Source organism: Trifolium pratense, linkage group LG3 (assembly GCF_020283565.1).
Source record: "Trifolium pratense cultivar HEN17-A07 linkage group LG3, ARS_RC_1.1, whole genome shotgun sequence".
Classification (NCBI taxonomy): Eukaryota; Viridiplantae; Streptophyta; class Magnoliopsida; order Fabales; family Fabaceae; genus Trifolium; species Trifolium pratense.
This window is the reverse complement of record NC_060061.1, coordinates 36,026,081-36,044,290: the sequence shown is the minus strand read 5'-3', so window position 1 is coordinate 36,044,290 and position 18,210 is coordinate 36,026,081. Positions and strand designations below refer to the sequence as shown.

The following is an 18,210-nucleotide window of genomic DNA, read 5'->3' as shown; positions in this document are numbered from 1 at the left end:
ATTAAACTAAAACACTAACAATGATTCTCAAATTCAATCAATTAACTTTATTGGCAATGAAAATGAGTTCTTACAACTTTAGCCAAACAGACCTTGAACTTATTTACATTTCTAACAGCATTGTTTATTTTTCACTATGATGTAAGGAAATGGATATCTTGTCCTAAAATTTAGACTTATTTAATCACATGAAAATTTTGTGCATGATGTCTCTCATCAATTAAATTATTACATAAGTGAGACCTTAACAATTTTATTGATAGAATATTGTTCTTATAAGCACAATTTTTTCACCATAAAATCTCAAACTAAAAGATCCATTCCCTCCCAATGCATGCAACTTTATTGGTTAATATTGATAATAAAAGTCCTTATTTCCATGGGAGCAAGTTCTACAATTAGCTTTTCTGGATCAACTGGTCCTCCCCTCGACACCTGCGGTTCTCGAGATGACCCTTTAACTTGCCACACTAATCTCTTCTTCTCCATTTCTGCTCTTTCTTGGTTAGCTGATAAGCTTACCTCGGTTACTTTGTTTATCTGAACACAACGCAATTATATACGAAAAATCTTAGACAAATGTAAAGCTTCATATGAATTGAAGTATTATCAGTAGTCAATGTTGTTCTACCTGTTTATTGTGGAACACCTTTTTAAGCTCTAAACTTGACTTTACTGAGAGATGCGCGTCCTCGCCAATCTTGCGTTGTCACGAAAAAAGAAAATCAGTGTTTGGAAAATGAAAGAAAAAAGGCTAAAAAACAGTAGAAACAATGAAGAGAAAATGAGAAAGATAAATAACTTATTGGTTTTGAATAAATCACCACTAGCTGATTATGCAGAAAGGAACTAAATCATATTTCAGTTATATAAAGACCATTATCTAAAAGTTTTATGTGACTTGTTAAAAGCTAAAGAGAATATACCTCATATAAGTGCGCCAGCCGAAGGAGAATTTTTCCATCGCCAAGATCCTACAGATTACAATAAGATGTAAATCGTCAAGAGTGACCATTAAAGAACTCAGCATTTTTTGGATGTTTGTGATTTATGTTCTTTTAGGTAATTCTACGACGATATAGTATATCTCTTCTTTGACAATAGAAGGTGAAAGGTATAAATGAGTAGTAAGTTACATCAGCCTCACCTGGAGGGTTATTATTGCAACATTTTCTGGTAAGCTGTACGAGGAATCTATTCCTGAGAACGTTGTGACATGAGAATCTCCCCAGTTACCTTCACACTAAAAGACAAAAATAAACACGAGTGACGAGTTATTTTAACTATAAATTCAGCTCACTGAGAAATGCAGACACTTCTAATAACAACCATTCATTAACCACCTCTGTGAAGGCTAAAAGAAATGGAGAGTATATCTCTTGACCAAATGTTCGACGCCATCTAGCTCCCTCTCCTACAGGATCAATTCTGAAATAGTACTTCCCTAAAACCTGCCAAAATTATTGTATATGATGAATAAGCAACATGTGAAAACTATGATCCTTTCTGCCTGATAACTGACAGACTACTTCGATTTTCTTACTGTTAAGCCTGTGCACTTATTAGAGACGCAAACTGTTTCGTTTAGTGCCTCGGCAACACCTCTGGAATCATCATTAAGTATCCTCCTAAATGAAAGGGTGAAAAATGGAATAAGTTATTTATTTGTTAGGATATGCCAATATGGAATGATGCATAATGAGTATTGGCGCATAACAAACCTATGAACCATTAGCTCTAATTGCCCATCTAAGATGCTGGAACCTCCCACAGACCTATCTACCAATACAGAAAACTCTCTGTTGTTATCTTTTAGGTAAATACCAAGATTGATCTGAAACAAGAATATAGATTTCATTAATTGACGACGTCTTCATATGTATAAATGTAGGATCTTGTAATACACATGGTTCAACATAACATACAGGGTAGTAATTTCCGGCAACAGGTTGATTCACTTCCAAGTTCCAGTCTTTTCTATAGTCTCGAACCTGTAAAGATATGCATCGTCAAAACAGTTAAAAACTCATCATATTTGGCATTGGCATGGAAAAACTCTAACTAGAAAACAATTGATAAACCTGTTTGACATACACGTTCAATGAAATCACGTCCATTAGAATCAGTATAGAAGGTTTTGCTGCTTGTTAGATTTGTTTTAATCTCGGTTGCAATTTCTTTGCCAATTCCATTGTCAATCGGTATAGGTCCAACCTGATTTCAACAAAATTTTCATGATTATGAGCTCTTAGAACCTAAAGTATCAACTATCGAGTACTTACTTTAGAAAATCAGGAATAAAATAGAACAACTCAAGACTTACAATAAACTCAACTTCAGCATGCTCTTTTCCTTTGAACAGTCTTGTGGTCTGTTCAATTAAGCAAATAGTCAAATACCGATATAGCCGTATGGACCTTTCGCAAGGGACACTAAAGAATAAGCCTACTGCATGCATACCTCTAATAAATTCCAAATTCTATTGAAAATAAAAGTTGTGTATATCTTTTGTTAAAAACTATTGTTGAATACTACCTGGTATATCCATGAATTGATCTGCTGATGCACTTCATGCACGACTGGTCCACGCAAAACTGTGAGAGGAGACTGAATTTTTTGAAAATGAAAACTCATTAATCTCTTGTTACACTGAATATTGGTAAGGTAATTGAACACAAGTAGTTCACAATTCACGTATGATTTTACCGTCCCGTTGGGGTTGATTTGAATTGATGAACCATTAGGGCGAAAAATATATGCTCCTGACGCCTTTTTAAATTGATAACATTTAAAACAATAGCTTGATATAAGTAATCAAGATCAAACCAATTATCGTAGTAATAAAATGAAGTATTAGGGAAAGATAATTCAATCAAAATTATAAGGATAGAAGAAACATTATCACCTGAGCATTTGCTGTAAAGTCATTCCCATATGAGGCATAATACTTGTATGTCTGCTCTAGAGATTCTTTGACCTTTCGTTGTGAACGGAAACTTAGAACTCGTGTCAGATAAAATAAAACATATAGCATACATTTTTAGCAGCACTAACAATGTTTATGTTTTAGCTCTAAATGAAGATAAATTATAGTATATAGTAATGTGCCATCCAAATCACATACCTTCCTTTTTCTGTTGATATATTGAGTAAGTTTCCCTTCCTTCCCAGAGTAAATAAGTTTCAAGTTTCCTAGGCCTACTTCAAACGTATCGTTCGGACTCCCTGATCTATATCCTATATGTCTATCTGAAATAGTAGCTGCAATTGCAAGGTATTTGAATTTTGAATGAGTGATAATACAACTCACAGGAAGGAAATCACAGATTATCAGAACTAACCTGCTTGTTTATCTTTTGACACATAGTAAGTGCTAAAACCAAGTGGAGGAACAATAGCTGAAAAAGCAAGCCAATATTTAGGGTTTACATTTGGAGATACTCCTAGGTATGCTGCAGCATGGTAGTTTCTTAAACCAAGAAAAGAATCAGGTATTGGCAGCAGCTGTGATTGGATTTCTTTCCCACTAGAATCCCGAACAACGACATTTTCATTGGCAACCTATGACAAATTTGATAGACAAGTTATGTCAGACAAAAGCAGTATTTGAGGATGGTAGTGTTTTGTCCTTGAAAGGAAGAACTCACAGGGATCCTTATAACATCCTCTCTTTTCCATCCAAGAGGATTGTAAATGACGACAACCTACAGGAAGCAATATATATCATGAAAACTTAATAACAGTCTTCTTCATTCTGATAAGCAACAGATTAAATGTCATAGGCATAACTCCTCACCAGATTTTTCCCATCTGAGAAGTCAACTTCTGATGCAGGACAGTAACTTATGTTAAGAAGTGGACACTGAAATGACAAGATGGAAGAGATAAAAGGATATTAATAAAAACCAATGGTTACAATGAAAAGGCATGGCCATTAACTCAATCTCAGCTCAAGTCTTCCGAATTTTACTTATGTTAAGATGTTATTTGACGACTAGAAATCAATAGACTGTAGGATAGTTAAGGAATTAGAGTAGCACATCTCACAATGGTTGAATCAAAGAACGTTACTACTTGCCTGTTGAAATTGAATCTGAGGAGTCCTATGACCGGTTTTGGTTGCTGCCTCTGTCAAGAAAGCAAGTGATGCTGAAACAGCTTTCTCAGCCTGAATTAGACACCAAAACGAAAAACATTTTTGAGTTCATATTCAAGAATACTAATTTCAAAGAGAATATAAATAGTTAAGTATCACCTTTGTATAACCTATTGAAAGCCGTTTTGCATAATCATTAGCCACATGCTGCTTTGATGTACCAGATACCGCATCGTGGTGTTGAGCAATAGCCAAAGCATCAGCCAAAGATTCAGTATTAGGACCTAAGGCACTCTTCCCTTTGAAATACTCCAACTGCCTTGCTGCCTATTTCAAGATTCAATGGCAATAAGAGCTAAGTTGTGAAATTTTGTTAACATTGCAAAATAGTCCAGCGGAATTCAAGGTCGAACCATTAAAATGCTCAGTCACAGCTTTCAGCTAAAAAGAGGAACTCAGAATTAGAAGGCTTACCAAGTAGTAACCACTCAACAATCTAACATAACCTTTGAGTGCTGGCCTACTTGTAAAATACCCCGTCCAGTAGCCATTTACACGATCAGCATACCTAATAAATGCATGGTGCAAATATGAAATAACAAGTTAGAACAATGCTACTATTGAGTTAAACTATTTGGGTAGGCAGTGAAGCCCCTAATGTGATTCTCAAAGTCATGTTGTGGACATAAGCTACAATCTAAAGCTTCTTCCTGAACATGGTGTGGAGTTGATAGCTTATATATTGCACATTTTGCATTTGGAACTTACGGAAAATAGTCATCCGTCTTGATTGGCCAAGCTTCATTTGCAGCATGTTTTGCATCAGTATATATTGACGGTGTTGAGTATAAGGCATTAACTCGTCCATCCTAAATAAGCATTAGTCGTCTGGCCTATTAGTGTGTCAAAGCGCTCTTGGAAAAATAAGCTTAATTTAGAAACTATTGTATTAATCAAAGAGATGAAGATAAGCAACCTGGTTAACATAGTTAATAAACTTGTCCAGTTGCCTAAACCAGGTATGTGCATATTGGTACTGGAAATCTGTCCCCATTGTCCACATTATATGATTTGTGCGCGTTATATTGGCCTGAGACAGGATAGACATTGGAGTTGTTGACTCAAACCCTTTTCAAATTGTGACTGATGAAGTTTTGATCGTTCGAATGACAGTAAATATGAATACCTGTGATATTGCAGCTGCGACAAACTCATTTACTCTTTGAGGGACATTGTAGTCAAACAAATTGATATCGTCCTTCAAGTTAAAAACATTGAAATTTAGTTGACTCGTATCGTCTATCAATAGCTAATAAGCCTTACAGCAATATTTGACTCAGATTTTACCTGAACAAGCGGAGAATCACTATCTACTTCATAGTAGAAATTACTGGGAGGTTCATAATTCACAGGGAACGCATCAGAAAATATCTATATCAATGGGAAATTTTAAGTATTTGTAAGGGTACTAGGATGATGGAATGAACCAAACAGAAGCCAAGATAAAATAAAATTAAATAATTTCATATGCAACGTTAACATAAACATAAACCACTGTGAATCAATCACCTGTGCAGATGAACCAAAGGTCTTAGAGCCCTGCCACACAACTTCAAGACTTTTTTCATCTTTTCTCTTAGCTCGGTCTTGGTAGTCGATCCGTGCAAAGAATAAAGAGTCAAATCCAACCTATGCCAACAAGGGTAGAGGTTTATAGTTATATGTAAATCAACTTCAAAAAAATTATTTTTCATCATCAAATTGATATTATGCATATAATTTAACAGAATAGGTACCTCTGCTCCCATCAAGTAGGCCTGCACTGCAGAATGTCCAAATGGATCAATTTGCCATCCTATTCTTGGTGTTATGCCGAATTCGTCTTTGATGAATCGATGTCCAAGGGTTGTCTGATCAATCATGTCAATGTAATGTGTAGCAGCCTCATCATGCATACACATACCTCCATTTCTACAATCAGAAGAAATCTCGGGATCAACTATTGATGTCATTGTAACTGAAAAAAAAATTCATACTTTAATTTCCACTAGATAATGGTGAGATTGATGAATACATGAATTCCAATTGACCAGAGTTGACCAGCTGCTTGACTGTTTTCTGAACAACTTCACTCTGTGCTCTCCACCAACGCTGGAAGAATGCCTACAATACAAACAACAAACCTCTATAAGTTCATCATTCATGATCACAAAAGAAAACGCAATCAACTGAGTTAGAATTATCTTCTTAATTAATCAGCGCTATGATGGTTGGCCTAGTATAAAAATTGTTTTGAAAAAGACTGTTTATCAAGATTGCGTGCATAGCACTAAAGCACAGACACAAACACCAGACACGGCACTATCACATTGACATCAGTAATAATTTGATAAAATGAAATATTTGAAGCAACTACACGTGTCAGTGTCGTGTCAGAGAGATACAAAGATGGTATATAGTCTTGCCTGTTCAACATAGATGAATTTACGGTTCTTGTCTGCTAACAAAGCCGGTATAAGAGAATCAAGCACATTTTGAACACATGCTCCCTGCATTTACAACAACAGTAAAAAACAACCTCAAAATCTTTCGAATTCAATTGAGTTAAAGAGAGTGTGTATGGAAGAGATGATGACCTGAATGGAGTTGTTGGAACCAACATAGTACTGATCAACGGTTTTCAACCATCCAACATCATCATGAGTATGAGCGACCAAATGAACATTAAGCTTCCCAGGAACAATGGTTGAGGTAGTATTGTAGCTTATGAATTGTGATTCAGATGAAATGATACACCAAAACAAGAAGAGTAAAAACAATGGAAATATGAGAGAACCACCACTATCCATTGATTCAAGACTAAGCAACCAAGAACACAACACAGTGTCAAGAACAAAAAATGGTTTAATAAAGTTAAAGTATTAGGAGCGGATGATATTGTGCAATATGATTATCGGGTTTTGTTTGTCGTTTTGGGAGAGGATAATGAGGAATTATTAAGGTTGCTTGTGACAACAAGTCACTGTCAGTTTATGATTTCGAAGACATTGATAAAACTTTAAAATGGTTAATGATAAGGTGTGGATATCTTGCCTCATTGGATAGGAGGAAAAGAACAAGAATGAAAACAGCTAAAACGATTAGTGCATGATCAGATTGCTTTTTATTTCAGTATCCAACTCCAAACAAAAAATGTTAAAATAACAACATACAATCAGACAATATAATGTGTTGAGATATTACTCATATAAAATTGTCAGTGTTGTCCGGATATCACATTTTATATGTAGGGCCCGGGATTTGAACCCGGAACACCCCACTTATCCACTTTAAAGGTGAAATTTTTAGTCACTAGACTACCATTTCTAGCCATTACCTGACAAAAAAAATTGTCAGGGTTAACAAAGCAAAATTCAAATTTTAACAATCAAAGTAAATTAGTACATATAGTCAAAGATGAGTAGGGATTTGAGATCTACCGTCTTTGATGCTATTCAACTTCAGGAAAAAAAAATATTTGCAGATGCTTGCATGTTGTTGACTAATGTGGTCTCTGAGATGACCGATTATGTTATATATTGACAAAAAACATTTGAGGTTGAGAGAAAACTGACCCTAGTGATTGCCGCCATAAGTCACTTACTCTAGATACAATATATATGCTTCTAAATTTGTATATTATTGGTTGAACTTGTAATGAGTCGGAGAAGATCCGTCAATCCGAACGAAACAAACACTACACTAAGACATCAATCCAACAACAGAGTTTATCAAACGAACCATTTTAGCAACTGCGATTGAAAGGGGATGAAACCACTTGATGTCATAATTGACCATGAACTAGATTAGTTTTCAAATAATATTTTACAGTTTCAAAAATGTATTTGTTCAGAAATGAGAAACTATATTGAACGATGTTTACAATTTAGAAAACTAATTTTTCAAATAAACTCAATTAAATGTTATATAAAATTTGAATATATCACAAGAGTGAACTGAAATGTGTAAAATAATCATATTTTTATATATTTGAAAATAAATTTAATTAAAAAAATACAAAAAGATGAATAATAAAAATTTATAATCAAAGCAAAAACTAGCTATCAAATTCAAAAGTGGAGGTGCAAATAGTATCTCCATATTATTATAATATAAGAGAAAAGCCCGTATCTGAATGGGGTTACCTGAACCGGGTATATAAGAAATTGAGCCCGTGGCAGTTAGCGAGATTTGATTTTCCCTCCATTGAATCTGGAAATCGGAAATGGCAACGGAAGGGATAGGTGGAAGCGGTACCACCAGCGAAGTTGAAAACGATTTGGAAATGAAGCTTTTACGAGACAGATTCAGACTCTCCGCAATCTCAATCGCCGAATCCCAAGGTTCGATTCAATTCAATCCTTCTCACACTCAATTTTCATTGATTTTTACACTTTCTTCAATTTTTTTGACGGAGAAACAGTTCAAGATTCTAGTTCCTAATTCTCGTTTTCGATTTGCAGTAAACAAAAGCGGAATGGAAGTATCGAAAGTCGTAGTTGCTTGCGTTGCTGATTTGGCCTTCAAATACACCGGTAATATACAGTTATCATTTTCTTCCGGTAATTCAAATTAACATCTGATTAAGGCTTATATTTAGAAATTGATGGATTAATTAAGTATAGTATCGGTTTTATGCTGATTTCATAATGTTGAGTGCTGAATTAATTAATGAGATTAAATGAATTGTTATGTGAGCAGAACGATTAGCTATGGATCTTCAACTATTCTCACAGCATGCAAATCGTAAATCTGTAAATATGGAAGATGTCATACTCTGCGGTTAGTTTTTGCAATTTTGCCTACTTTTTGTTCGAATATTTTGGTATTGGATCTGTTGTGTATAGTTTGTATATGTTAATTTTTGTTTTTAAGAATCTAAACAAATTAATCACTAAATTAATTATAGTATGTATTTTGGTTCAGCGCATCGAAATGAAAATTTATCTGCCTTGTTGAGGGATTTCTCCAATGATTTAAAAGTCAAAGATCGTCTATCTGAAAGGAAGCGAAAGAAAGAGGTTAAGAAGAATGACAAAACAACTGTTTAGTGCATAGATTGCTATGATTAGATATTCGCCATTTTTCTTGGACTTATTAGCTGTTTTGTTATATCTTTTTGGTCTTATGTGTTCCTTGGAGCTTAATACCAGCCCCTGTTAAAGGGAGTAGTCTATGTGAGGCGACGAATTGTGCTTTATATACTTGTATAAATGTTCGAGTTTAAACTGAATGTTAATTGCAATGCTGATTCTTTTGTGCTTGTAAGTCTTAGTTTAGCTAGTTGAATTTGTTGGTAAAATGAAAAGGCCCTGACTCAAGTGTAAATGAGTGTGTGTGTGTGGATTGGTATTTTAACTTTGTTTTCTCTGTCAATAGTGTAATGATCAATTAATACTAGGCACAGGCAAATACTGTACTACATAACAGCATCAAACTGGCCCTATTAACAGTATATGTTATGTCTCCTAGCAAATCCTCGAAGTAGATCACGGCATGTTGTGACAGACTAAACATACACTAATAAGTATGTTTGGTTCGGGTTCCAATTTATCAATCTCGCGTTTTGAGGTTTGTTCCACCGCAATTTGAAGAAGCTATACACTTCAGCTTCACGCTTAATGCTGTGTTCAGACCACTGCTCAAACAAACACTCACTAGAGCAAAATCACTTGAATGATCTTTGTTCAATATCAAGCAAAGCAAGCAAAACTAGAAGGAATTCAAAATCCTAAAAGTGATTGAGAGCATAGATTCACAAAGGTGTAATTGTCATTCTGATCTTGCCTCTATTACCACAAACCCAAACAACCTATTCTACTGAATGATTGGGTCTATTCTGCATGACTAAATTCATCATCTTCTCCACCAGGCCTGCTTTGCAAATTAGCTCTTCTTTGAAATGATAGACTATGCCTTCTTTGTTGCTTCAGAAAGCCTGCTAAGAGCATATAGTAATGACATTCATTTTTTCCTACACCTGTGACACTTGATTAATTGCGTTCAAAAATGTGTTTCATGAAATTGAGAAGATGGTTAATTTGATTCATTTTCAAAATTATGATTGTTATTCCGGTGTTTGTGTGCCTTCCATCTACATTAAGAACTATAGTCTCGGTCTCACCATCACCATGCTGCCATGAGATCTTACTAGAAGGACGACTGGACGAGGACCATGAGATGAAGTCCCCAAAAACTTGTCGAACAACCTGCAACTGTGTAAAAATTGTGGATGCTGTCGAACTTACTTACCACGAGTTGATGACCTTAAAAAATAAATTTGTTTCAAGAGCGCCAAATATTCCATGTGATTAAGAGGGCAATGATATCTAGGTCCTTCGATAAGTTGTGCATTTCATTCGGAAGGTTACACAGGCCAATATCAAATAATGCCCAAATGCCTAGTCTCGCTTTTGGTTGAAAAAAATTTGGTCAGTATAAAAAAATACTCCCAAAAAATATTTGTGAATAAGTATACTACTCTTTAAGCTTTTAGACCAAAATCTACTATAATTATTGTTTAAGCTTTTAGACCACAATCTACTATAATTATTTTACTCTTCTTAATTAGTTCCCAATTTATTATACGGTCTTGTTTCAGCTTTAAAAAAATGGATTTTTTTCTTTGTATTTTTGAAAATATATTTTCTAAGATCGATTTTCAAAATATTACAAGTTTTTTATATTCGTTTTTTTCTAAATTGAAACATTAATTTCGACACCATATAACATAAACACACATTATTGAAGATAAAAACATAGTCAAAATCACAATTTTTTCAAAAAGTTGTATTTCAAAAATGATTTTTATGAAAATCTATTTGAAATAGCTTCAAAATTAAATGATTTTTCGAAATTTTGATATTCAAAAAAAGTTTCAATAAAATGATCAAATACCTAAAATCACATTTTAAGAATAACTATTCAAACCAAATTTTGATTTGAAGTTTTTATAAAAAATTTCTTTGTAAATTTTTTTTATACAAAATTATGTAATACTACAAGAATCTATTTTAAAAAAAAAAAATAGTTTTTCTTTGTCAAGAGACAAAAGACAGACAATGTACTAGTTAAACAAATTGTTATAACTACAGCCCTAAAAATACATCAATTATTAATTTTCAATGTGATTAAAATTTTACAAAAATATCTCTAATGAAATAAAGAGAATTAAAACATCAACTATTTTTCTCTTTAATTTATCTATTTATTTATTTAATTCTTGTGTACGAACAATTAATTTATACTAGTAAGAAATTGGAGATTTATATGAATTTTTTTGACTTGTGGCAGAAGTTTGTCTGACTTCAATCCAGAGGAGAGCGGGAAATTTTTGATGTGTTTGTGATTGCATTGCGCGCAGCTCAAGGTGTTTTAAAGAATCTTGAAATTTGAAACACTGCAGTGCAGTATGATTGATGATGATGATGATACGCACACTCAACCCAACCCCGCCCACAGAAGGAACAGAAAGACAGACACATGGAAAAGGTATGTTGGGATGCTTTCAATTCAATCTTCAACACTGTAGAAGACAGATAACATACATATAGTACGAATGTGATCAAACTGAGCATTTTTGGCACTTTCTGTGCTTATTATAGTACTTGTACTAATACCACCACCATAAGACACGATTAGTTTATTTATTACTCCCCCAAATCTTGTTTAATTTAAGTTTATCGAAATTTAATTTTGTACTTTTATATGGAATATAAAATTTATAGACATTATAGGTATTTAAGAAAAAACTAACTATGGGCCTTTTGTACCAAAAAAGAAAAAACTAACTATATCATTAAATTTGTTAAAAATACGTGGGAAAATGCTAGGGCATTGTTTAAGGAAGTAAATACAGTAATATGGTATCGGAGTTTGTGCAGTCAACTCCTCAAAAATTTAAAAAGTGATATTTTTCAATTTTAAATTTTTATTTTTAGTTTTCTTAACCAGTGTTCGGGGGCACCGGTAGCATGACCCAAATGTGTATTGTATGTCTGGACAAAGGTTTATAAGTAAGAGATAATTCTCACCTTACAAGTCGATTTTATAATAATGAGTTATGCCCGATATTAAATTTTAAGATGGTATCAGAGTCTCTTCAAGATCCTTTGGATCACCCACTATCTGGTTATCCACCATTTATATTCACGCATCAAACTCAAATGTGTTGGACATGAGGGGTGTGTGAGTTGGGCTGGACAAAATTTTATAATAAGAGTCGATTTTTACTTTACAAGTCGATTTTGTAAGGATGAATTATACTCATTACTCGATTTTAAGAGTATATAATTACTTTTATAACCCTATTAAATTTGTTTATTTATGGATATTAATAGAGTATTTTAATAAATAAATGAAATATATAATGCATGTGAATAGGTAAATACAGTTATGAAATTATAACCTGTCAACCAATTTGATAAATACAGTATATTGATGAAATTCTATCGTTTGAGCTACAATATGTATATTAACATACCTCAAATAATTAAAAAATATGTTTAAAAAAAATATATATAAATATATTCTCGAAGTTGACATGCATGAATTTAACACGTGAATCTCATTTTGATTGGGCTTATAATTTTAAAATTAAGAAATTATTTTTACAAGTGCTGCTAATTTTGAAGACTACTTTTTTTTTTTTGCCACATGAAGACTACTTAAAGTCTTAAACCCTTATAAATTACTACGAGTAGTACTAATTTTATAAGAGAAATTTTATAGTATAATAAAGGAGGAAATGAAAAATTAAACAAAAACATTGTAAAGAAGACTACTCCCATTTCTCAAAAGAGGACAAAGTCGGGGTTCTATTTTTTCTTTTTCAAAAAGAAAAAAGGTAAAGAAAGAAAAGCGTGAAAAACTGGAATGTGTAAGTAGTCAAAATGCCAATAATTTTCTCCCAGACTAACTAGATTAGGAAAGATCCAATTGGATTGCAGGCTGCTCATGTTTTTCCAGTTTCAATTTCTTCCCATTTCTCAATTCTCATCACCACTCATTCATCGTTGTCACTATTTCACTTTGTCCTTTTCTTTTTCTTCTTTATTTGTTTTAGGCTATATACTCATTTAATCTCCTTTGATTTTTTGTTTTAAAAGTTCAATTTAGTCGCTTATTTTAAAATTGATAAATTAATTAAATTTATATTTATGTTACTTGTTGTAACTTTTTGTTTTCACAATCTGGTTTGGGGTCAGTTCTGGCATCAAGTGGTTTCAGCCCCCTCCCATCGTAGTTACGGGGATCGAACCACGGTCATCGCTACCAAGTTCAGCGTCAATCACCACTGAACCAACTAACTAACGATTGATACTTTATTGTAACTTGCAAATATTTATATTTATTGTCTTTTTTAAAATAATTTTATGAACCAAACTAACAAATAAAAAATAAAGTTGAAAATTAAATTCACTACTTAAAAACATATTTAATAACCAAAATGACTAATAATAGAGATACTATGTGAATGTGTTTTCAATTTCAATATACTTAAAGATTGATATGACATTGAGTTATATTTCTAAGATCAAAATTTTGATTTGTTCTGAGATATAATATCACCAAAGCGATCATCTCCCATTAAATTTATGTCCAATTACATCCTAACCATACAATCCTTTTTTATTTTTACGGTTCACTCAAATAAAAAAAATTCAAAGGTGGAGATCAAACCAGAAAGTCTATGACATCCATCTATTAAGGGGCGTGATCTGTGTCTTGTGATATTGGCTCTGTTGTCAGGATGTTGCATTATATATATGTAGGAGATCGGGGTTCGAACCCCGATCATCTCATTTATTTACTTTAAGAGTAAAAAATTTAGTCATTAAACTACTTGACAAAAAAAATGATGTGTTATTAACTTAAATAAGTCAAGAGATCAATGTGGCTGATTTAATAGTTAAAGGAACTAAGTTGCAATAACTTGCAAGAAGAGTAATTGGTGAAAGAAAGAGATGGAAATCAAAGATGGTATAATGCCTCGGTTGAGGCCTGATACCATGTGACATGTAGAAGTTCAACTCCATTGTTAAGCAAATGAAGCAGAGAAACAATGTGATATGCATGTTGAGATTTATCAAGTGGGATAAAAAGTTCACATTTGTTAGAATAGTTGAGGTTGAATATTTTATAACTGAGAGACTCATAAACTCAGTGTCTTAAGATTTTGGGTGAAGATGTGGCGTTAGAGTCACTTGTAAGGTTGCTCAATGCCCAATGTGCCGATCCAATCAAGTGAGGCTCCCCCCTCACGGTCCAACAGTGGTATCAGAGCCCGGTTGGGGGAGCAGTAAGCGAGTGGCGAAGGATCGTGGGCACGGAGAGACTCACACTTGAGGGGAGATGTTGGGTTCTATCAAGTGTGGGAAAAAGTCTCATATTAGTTGGACGAGTTGAGGCTGATCACTTTATAAATGAGATACCCATAAACTCAATGTCTTAAGATTTTGGGTGAAGATGTGGTGTTAGAGTCACTTATAATTAAGGTTGCTCAATGCCCAATGTACCGATCTAATCCAGTGATGCTCCCACCTCACAACCCAACAATGCGTGCAGTGAGATCAAGAAACAAGAGAGAAAACTCAAACAAAGAACATAAGCGCAAAGAAAGTTGAGAAGTTCTATTTCACCAAAACTGAACTTTACAATGTAGATTACAAGCTTTATAGAGGCATGCTTACAATCTAACTAACTAGGGAATTTAAGAAATAACTGCACTAACTAATTTTTAAGAGTTAGTTAGTTTACATCTGTTACTTGTAGAACAAGTAACAGACTAACTAAGTTCTAACTACTATCCTTAACATGTACAACAATATTGAGAGGTTTTAAATTTAGTATAAAAAATTTTATAGGTTTTAAAGTTAAATATCAATCGGAACTTTAAAATATGTTAATGAAAATGCTAAACAGTATCTCTGGGACATTAGTTAAACATATTAATAAGGAAATTTGTTTTTAGAATTTGTGTATTCAATATCTTAAAAGTGTAAAATGTTATATTTTCAACATTAATTTTATATTTTTGTATATTTAACAAATGCCCCAGGACACTATTTAGCCAGGGACGGATCCATGTAGGGGCTGATTGTGGCTATAGCCACACCAGAATTATTGAATAAATTTGTATAACTGCTAATATTATCACAAAGATGTTTTTGGCTCGGTGGTTAAGTAGTGCCCCCATTTACAAGGAAATTAAATTGCTTTGTTGCTAGTTAACTACAAAGAATAAAAAATAATAGTTGTGGTAAAATTTTTTTATAAAGGAGTGATCAATATATATATTATATACATATTAGAGAAATTAAATTATACCGGTAATATTTTAATGAGTATAAAATTTAAAGAAATTTATCGTTAAATTTAAAATTCATATCATCTAGATAATTCATGTAAAATTTTATAGAAATTTAAAATAATTTGATATGTTATTGAAATTCACCAACAATAAGGTTTATACGCTTTTATTGAACACTATTAATTTTAATTGATCTCAATAACATATAAAATTTTATTCTTTTACTTTTCTCTCAACTCTACAACTACAAATATGATTTTTTTTTTTTTTTGACTAAATAAAAGATATTCATTCATTCAAATTGATAAGAGTACATCGATGCAATACAAATCAAAATCGCTAAAAACAAAAAGGATGAATCTGCGAACAAACTCACAGCATCCATGTTAATAGCATCAAACGGCATATTGCAAAAGCCTACATATTTGACTATATTGAAGTTTCCGGAACATTCATGTCGCCGGATCTGTAGCGTTGATGGTACAAAAGTCATTGATTGGATCTGCACTGGATCAACCTTAATCTTCAAACCTGAAACAAATGAACACCGCACTAAGACGGGACAACAATACTCCGCACTAAGACGGGACAACAATACTCCGCACTAAGACGGGACAACAATACTGAAAATCAAAACAAAGGATAAAATCGCAAAGATGAAAACAAAACTATAAGACTTAAACTATGTGAAAATCACTTATTTGTATTAAAAAGCAAGAAGAAAAAAAATGTAAAGGGGTGATTTTTAGGCCAAAAATTGACCTAAAACCACCCCTCTATGGGTGAGAGAAGAAGAAGAAAATCAAAAAGAGTTTTAGGGCTACAAATATGATTTCTTTGTTCGTTATTTTGTTATTTTTAATGTGCTTTCTAGAGATAAAACTACTTCTTCAGCCAATCTGCAAGCGTGATTTTGTTGTTAACTATAAAGCTTGTGAACGTAAATTTTTTTAGCCACACCAATATATCAGGTTTAGATTTGTCCCTGTATTTAGCATAATCCGTTTGTTAATAGTATGTTTGAATGAGTTAATTTTTTTATAAGGCAAAGAACATGTAGACATCAGGGGACAAAGCAAACTTCGTCATCATTCTTTACCTATATCTCATTATTATATTAAAACAATAAAATAAAAAATAAATATAAAAACCGGGGGAACATAAATCTAACTAAGTAAGTTCACACAAAAGTGCATAGGATAATGAATACTGACACTACAAGAAAAACGCCAATTATTGGCGGCCAAAAACCGCCAGAAACAGCCAAAAACCGCCAGAAACAGCCAAATTAGTGGCGGATTACTGGCGGCCACGATACGCCAGTAATTAAGGCGACGGTAACACTACTGGCGACCAAAGCCGTCGAAAACTGAATTGACGAGACTTACTGGCGGCCCAGACCGCCACAAAGTAACAACGGTCAATTCAAAGACCAAAGACGTTACTGGCGGCCTTGACCGCCGCAAAATTTAGTGTCAGAAAGGACAGTTCCTTTTGCAGGTTGCGACAGAGCTACTGGCGGCCAGGACCGCCACTAATTTTGCCCAGATTTTGACCATTTAGCGACGGTTTGGACCGCCACTACAGCCTTTTCGAATTTTTTTAAAAAAAACGTTTTTAATTAATTATTTTGTTTTAAAAAAACCATTTTTTTAAATATTAATTGCTTTAAAAAAACATTTTAATTTATTTAAATATAAAATTTAATAATTAATTATTTTGTTTTAAAAAAACATTTTTTTTAAATATTAATTGCTTTAAAAAAAACATTTTAATTTATTTAAATATAAAATTTAATATTTTTAATAATTTTGTTTATATTTATTTTAAAAAAACTTTTTTTATTTAATATAAAAATAAGACAGAAATTAATATAAAAATATATATAAACATTACAAAACAACTCATAAAGTTTTTTTAAAAAAAAAATTGAACTTACATTTTTATGCTGAGGAAGAGTGGTGTCTACATTATACTCCTATGTACAAATCGCCAGACAAAATAACACTTGCTACAATAAAATTTAAAAACTAACTATTAGCATAAACACAATTTATCATATCAATATAAACATCAAATATTAAACTTGCATGAATATTAGAGAAATACTTACCAAAATGAAGAAAAACAAGAGTGAAATGATAAAAAGTTGGAGAATTTTTAGAGAGTGAAATGATAAAAGTTGAAATGACAAAGAGTTAAGAATTTTTAGAGAGATGTTGGAGAAATTTTAGATAGAGAAAGGATTGTAGGAAATGAGAGTTGTGAAGTGAAGGAAGATATATATAGAGGGGGATGAAATTCGTAAAAATCTGGACTTGGAGCTTATTGGCGGTCAAAGCCGCCACTAAGCCCCAACGGTCTTTTTTTTTTTCAAATTCCAACAACTTTGCGGCGGCCCAGGGCACCATTAATGGCTGGGCAAGTTTCAAGAACATTACCGGCGGTCAAAACCGCCACTAAATCCTCCAACGGCTACTTTTTTATATTCTCAAGATTTTGTGGCGGCCTAGGCCGCCAGTAAGGTCCGAAGGCGTCAGTTTTTTTTTTTTTTTTTTATTCTTGCTTAGGTAGTGGCGGCCTGGACCGCCGGTAATTAAAAAGAGAATTACTGACGGCCAGGACCGCTAATAAATTCAAATTTTTTTATTTAAATATTATTTGATTAGTTTGTGGCGGTTTTATTTAATTATTGGGGGCTTAGGCCGCCAGTAAGCTACTGAGGGCCAAAACCGCCAGTAATTTTCGCCGGTAAATGAATATT

At 33.1% G+C, this 18,210-nt stretch overlaps 2 protein-coding genes across 4 annotated transcripts; one reads left to right on the top strand and one right to left on the bottom strand.

Moving 5' to 3' along the window:
• Positions 1-21: 21 nt before the first annotated feature.
• On the bottom strand, positions 22-7,279 carry LOC123917972 (probable alpha-mannosidase At5g13980). Of its 3 annotated transcripts, XM_045969890.1 has the most exons (29): positions 6,733-7,279; positions 6,562-6,645; positions 6,171-6,259; positions 5,893-6,067; positions 5,666-5,785; positions 5,444-5,527; positions 5,283-5,354; positions 5,073-5,186; positions 4,865-4,965; positions 4,571-4,664; positions 4,256-4,423; positions 4,079-4,168; positions 3,797-3,862; positions 3,648-3,704; positions 3,342-3,561; positions 3,125-3,261; positions 2,906-2,977; positions 2,707-2,769; positions 2,536-2,607; positions 2,324-2,371; positions 2,095-2,214; positions 1,926-1,991; positions 1,722-1,834; positions 1,544-1,628; positions 1,344-1,451; positions 1,148-1,243; positions 927-974; positions 632-700; positions 22-540 (listed from the first exon to the last, which is right to left on the bottom strand). In XM_045969890.1, exons 1-29 carry the CDS (start codon positions 6,943-6,945, stop codon positions 343-345), a joined length of 3,042 nt encoding a protein of 1,013 aa, XP_045825846.1. In that variant the 5' UTR covers positions 6,946-7,279; the 3' UTR covers positions 22-342. The 3 variants fall into 3 exon arrangements, with proteins under 3 accessions (XP_045825846.1, XP_045825845.1, XP_045825847.1); XM_045969889.1 differs by having other exon boundaries at positions 2,536-2,769; positions 6,733-7,233; XM_045969891.1 differs by lacking the exons at positions 6,171-6,259; positions 6,562-6,645; positions 6,733-7,279 and having other exon boundaries at positions 5,444-5,486; positions 5,893-6,031.
• A 1,009-nt stretch (positions 7,280-8,288) lies between these two features.
• On the top strand, positions 8,289-9,377 carry LOC123917971 (protein MHF1 homolog). Its single transcript, XM_045969888.1, has 4 exons — positions 8,289-8,478; positions 8,599-8,670; positions 8,837-8,917; positions 9,062-9,377. The coding sequence occupies exons 1-4, from the start codon at positions 8,361-8,363 to the stop codon at positions 9,184-9,186; spliced, it is 396 nt and encodes a 131-aa protein (XP_045825844.1). The 5' UTR covers positions 8,289-8,360; the 3' UTR covers positions 9,187-9,377.
• The last annotated feature ends 8,833 nt before the right edge of the window (positions 9,378-18,210 follow it).